The sequence below is a fragment of the Olea europaea genome, chromosome 1, assembly GCF_002742605.1.
Source record: "Olea europaea var. sylvestris chromosome 1, O_europaea_v1, whole genome shotgun sequence".
Classification (NCBI taxonomy): domain Eukaryota; kingdom Viridiplantae; phylum Streptophyta; class Magnoliopsida; order Lamiales; family Oleaceae; genus Olea; species Olea europaea.
Window position 1 is genome coordinate 23,181,588 of NC_036237.1, and position 4,170 is coordinate 23,185,757.

Sequence of the window (4,170 nt, forward strand, 5' to 3'; positions counted from 1 at the left end):
AAAACTAACGTCATGTTTTAGGTAAACTTGTAAAAACCAAAAAAGCCCCGTTTCTTGACTAAAACGCCAATTTCCGTACATATATTCCTTGAAAGGAACCTTGCTTGGCTTTAATTAGTAAACGTTGAGTAAAACACCATTGTCTTGTAGCTTAATTAATTAATCTACCTTCATTTTTTCAAAGACTTGGTTATTTTACTTAAAGTTACTATAAATAGTTTTTCTCATGTCAAAGAATATGCAGATTTTAATTCTTTCTTTATGTCTCGAGCCATTGCTTACATAGACACGACAATTTTGAAATATAAATGGGGCCCACGTTCGTCCAACTATAATCGATAATTCTTTCTTGCATTTGGACCTCATTTATCACACGTTAAAATTTGAAGTACTATTTCGATAGACAACTTACATAACAACTACTACCAAAGCTATATATTTACCCCTTTTTTGACTAAGCTACCAAAACTCGATACATATTTCTTAGCGTTACTTGGCTGTAATTAGTAAGAGTAATGCTATTTAGTTCTATTGGGGTTAGAACTCCAAGATAGGTGGCGTTACATGATATTAAATAATATGTGAAATTAAATGAATAATTTAATTTCATATTTTATTCAATCTATCATCAAGCGTCACCTAAATTGAGATTGTAATCCTAGTAGGATAGCATAACATTACTCAATTAGTAAACATAAGAGTAAAAGATGTGTCACGATCGTGAATATTGGCGACTTTAAGCTTAATTCATACAATAATAATTAATTATCACCATCTAACTCAGACAGCCGGCATTAAAATAATCATTAAGCCAACATAAATGTTTAAATAAGTTATTAACATGATAATTTATATCTAATAAATTAATCAGAATTCACAGCTTCTTGTTCCGTTGACTAGTGTTCATACTGATCCAATGGCCGAGACTCCCACCATTGCAAATTTGTCTTCTTGTGGAAGGTGCTAAAGGATGATAAAAAAGGATAAGCTATGGCTGTCATGGTCCTTCCTCCATTTACTACACCCACCTTTCCCCATATCTCGCCAGTATGATTTATTCATATGAATTTAAACAAGTTGCAGAAATATTAGAATGACTATTAAGAGGAACAAACGAGACAAGAAAAAGTCAACCCTTTTTAACCTTTTTTTAAATCTCGAGGTTTTGAAATATTGCTTCTCGTGAAGCCAACAAGGGACACCAAAAATCAACGCATTATTATAAATATTATACGTATATATAGATATTTATATTTATGTTTTTTTACGTGTTCACATTTTTGGGTTTCAACAAGTTTGGCAGTAGTTGAATTTTGGACGCTTGTGTACTAATGGTCATCAAAAGAGTTTGGGGGTTGAGCAATTGAATTCTCAGTCTGCTTCCATTGTTGAAGATAATAGAAGGGTTTGCTACCATTTGGTTTGGATTCAATAAATGGGTTCTTGTTGCAGTGTTAGAATAAGGGCAGACAGCCCTCGTTATAATGGTTAGTATAATCAAATTGTTCAATTTTCCTTGATCAGATTCTAGTTTTTCTTGAATTAGAAGTATTCATTGCCAAATGTTGTGGTTTACTATTATTATTTTTATTTTTTTAGGGAGGTTTGTAGCTGTTTTGATTTGGTTAATTCTGATTTAGTTTATGATTTTGTGAGATTATGAAATTAATAACTATAGTTGACATTTGGATTGTGTGCTTTTGTCTAGGATCTAATAGAGAACACAGTAATGATACATTTGTTGTGTATTGTGATTTATGTTATAAGATTTGTCAAGAATCAAGATTTTACCTTAACCCTCCTCCATTACTGGGCTAAACTGACGAAAAACATAGGTACCAAATCATAAATTGTAATTTGCCTTTCTGATTCACCATTTTTAGGCATTTAATGGAGTTTGAATATGTGAAATGAATGTATTTGCAGGATCAAATTCAAGATATGTCGGCATTGATGTGAAAGACACAAGCAGCAGTTCATCGATTGCGATTCCATTGACCCCTCGAAGTGAGGGTGAAATTTTGGATTCATCGAATTTGAAGAGTTTTGGGTTTATTGATCTGAGAGCAGCCACCCGGAACTTCCGTCCAGATAGTGTATTAGGGGAAGGTGGTTTTGGGTGCGTTTTTAAAGGATGGATTGATGAACATACATTTAAAGCTGCGAAACCTGGGACTGGAATGGTTATTGCTGTCAAAAGATTGAACCAAGAAGGTCTTCAAGGTCACAAGGAGTGGCTGGTGAGTCTGACCTTTCCCCGGTTTGGGTAGTTAAATATTTAACATATTGAATTCATTTATTGATTTGGAGAGTTCGTAGTGGATGTAGCAATGAACTGAACAAAACGAAAAAACGGATTCATGTAAAATTTCTTGGGAATTAGGCTCAGCATGTTTAGCCGTGCTTAAAAGTTACTTCTAAAATTATGCTTGGCAAGATAAGTTACTTTAAGTAAGCTTGACTTACTTTTAAGCACAAACAAACATGCTCTTGGTTTTTTGTTGTTGTTAATCATGTTTGTCAAATTTATCGACTATGATCCGGTTCTTGATCATTTATTCTGTCAAAGATGCTCAGATTTGATGGAATTCAAACCAAAATCCGAATATGCTGATTCATTTATCCTTTATTGGAATTCAGACAGAAATCAATTATCTGGGGCAGTTATACCATCCTAATCTAGTAAAGTTGATTGGTTATTGCTTAGAGGATGAACACAGGCTTCTTGTTTACGAGTTCATGCCTCGTGGCAGCTTGGAGAATCATCTATTCAGGAGTGAGTTATTGATGCTATCTATGATTTTCACCATTTTTACCCAAAGGAACTTCAATTTGTCACATTGACTTAGCCTCGTAAGTGTATTTTGAACAGGGGCATCTTACTTCCAACCGTTGTCTTGGAACCTGCGTATGAAGGTTGCTCTAGGTGCAGCAAAGGGGCTTGCGTATCTTCACAGCCCAGAAGCTAAGGTTATATATCGTGATTTCAAATCCTCCAATATCTTGCTTGATGCGGTATGTGGAACAATAAGAAATCAATTGTCGAAAGTTTGATTTTATAACGGTTTCTACGTGGGTGTCTAACAAACTTTAACCGATGGCTTTGACAGAACTACAATGCGAAGCTTTCTGATTTCGGGTTGGCCAAGGATGGACCAATGGATGGTAAAAGCTATGTATCTACAAGAGTAATGGGAACCTATGGCTATGCAGCTCCCGAGTATATGGCCACAGGTATTACATTCTTCACTGTCTTCCCTCTGTAAATACCCTTTCCAATCATTTTAGGCGCATATTGATTGAACTTTGTCGAGAATTCAAGGACGTTTGCTGAACAAGATTAGATGAGACCCTAATTGACCAGAAATGTTGTCATATGAAGTGTAATTACAGTTGAAATGATGGAACACGAATACGAGTTAATATATGTTATAAGGTCGGCTTACCTGCAACTGCAAGTTCTCATAAATTATTAAATGTAAATGATCCTGTTAATTACTTCTTATCCTCTGTTCATTTGTTTTTGAAGGCCATTTAACTGCCAGAAGCGACATATATAGTTTTGGGGTTGTTCTCCTCGAGATGATAACTGGGCGTCGCGTAATAGACAAAAACCGCCCTCACGGGGAACAAAATCTTATCGTATGGGCTCGGCCTTATCTGGCTAGCAAAAGGAGAATATTCCGAGTTATGGATGCCCGTATAGAAGGCCAGTACTCCCCAACTGGGGCATTGAAGGCAGCTACTCTCGCCATCAAATGCCTAGCAATAGAACCCAAATACAGGCCGAACATGAAAGAGGTCGTAAAAGCATTGGAGCAACTCCAGGACACGGGGAGTGTCAAAACTGAGGCTGTCGAAAAACATCGTCGATCATGTGCCAAAGATTCGAGTCGTAAGGCTGCTTCTCATCGAAGACCATCTGCTGCCACTGTTGTTGCTTGAAGGGGAAAGGAAGAATTTGATTGGAATATAATTCTTGAGTTTAGAAGACAGAAAATGCTTAGCCGGTACGAGGTGGATCCTAAATAAATTGGGGAGTTTTATTTGCTTGTACCATCACTTCGTGAAGTTCAGTATAGATAACTACTGTGTTCTCTTTAAGTTCTGTAATTAGATATTGATACTATAATTTCATTATACAAAGGCCAACAATAATGTTTTTTGTTA

At 35.9% G+C, this 4,170-nt stretch overlaps 1 protein-coding gene across 2 annotated transcripts; it reads left to right on the forward strand.

Annotated features, from left to right (window-relative positions):
• The first annotated feature begins 966 nt into the window (after positions 1 to 966).
• Positions 967 to 4,170, forward strand: LOC111397491 (receptor-like cytoplasmic kinase 176). Of its 2 annotated transcripts, XM_023024450.1 has the most exons (7): positions 967 to 1,487; positions 1,709 to 1,835; positions 1,927 to 2,240; positions 2,641 to 2,776; positions 2,873 to 3,015; positions 3,111 to 3,234; positions 3,530 to 4,170. In XM_023024450.1, exons 1-7 carry the CDS (start codon positions 1,485 to 1,487, stop codon positions 3,943 to 3,945), a joined length of 1,263 nt encoding a protein of 420 aa, XP_022880218.1. In that variant the 5' UTR covers positions 967 to 1,484; the 3' UTR covers positions 3,946 to 4,170. The 2 variants fall into 2 exon arrangements, with proteins under 2 accessions (XP_022880218.1, XP_022880224.1); XM_023024456.1 differs by lacking the exon at positions 1,709 to 1,835 and having other exon boundaries at positions 973 to 1,487.

Excerpts from the sequence above, each read along its gene's own strand:
- LOC111397491 (XM_023024450.1), top strand. Across the intron at positions 2,241-2,640 it reads AAGGTCACAAGGAGTGGCTG|ACAGAAATCAATTATCTGGG; the intron begins GTGAGTCTGACC and ends ATTGGAATTCAG. Across the intron at positions 3,016-3,110 it reads CCAATATCTTGCTTGATGCG|AACTACAATGCGAAGCTTTC; the intron begins GTATGTGGAACA and ends TGGCTTTGACAG.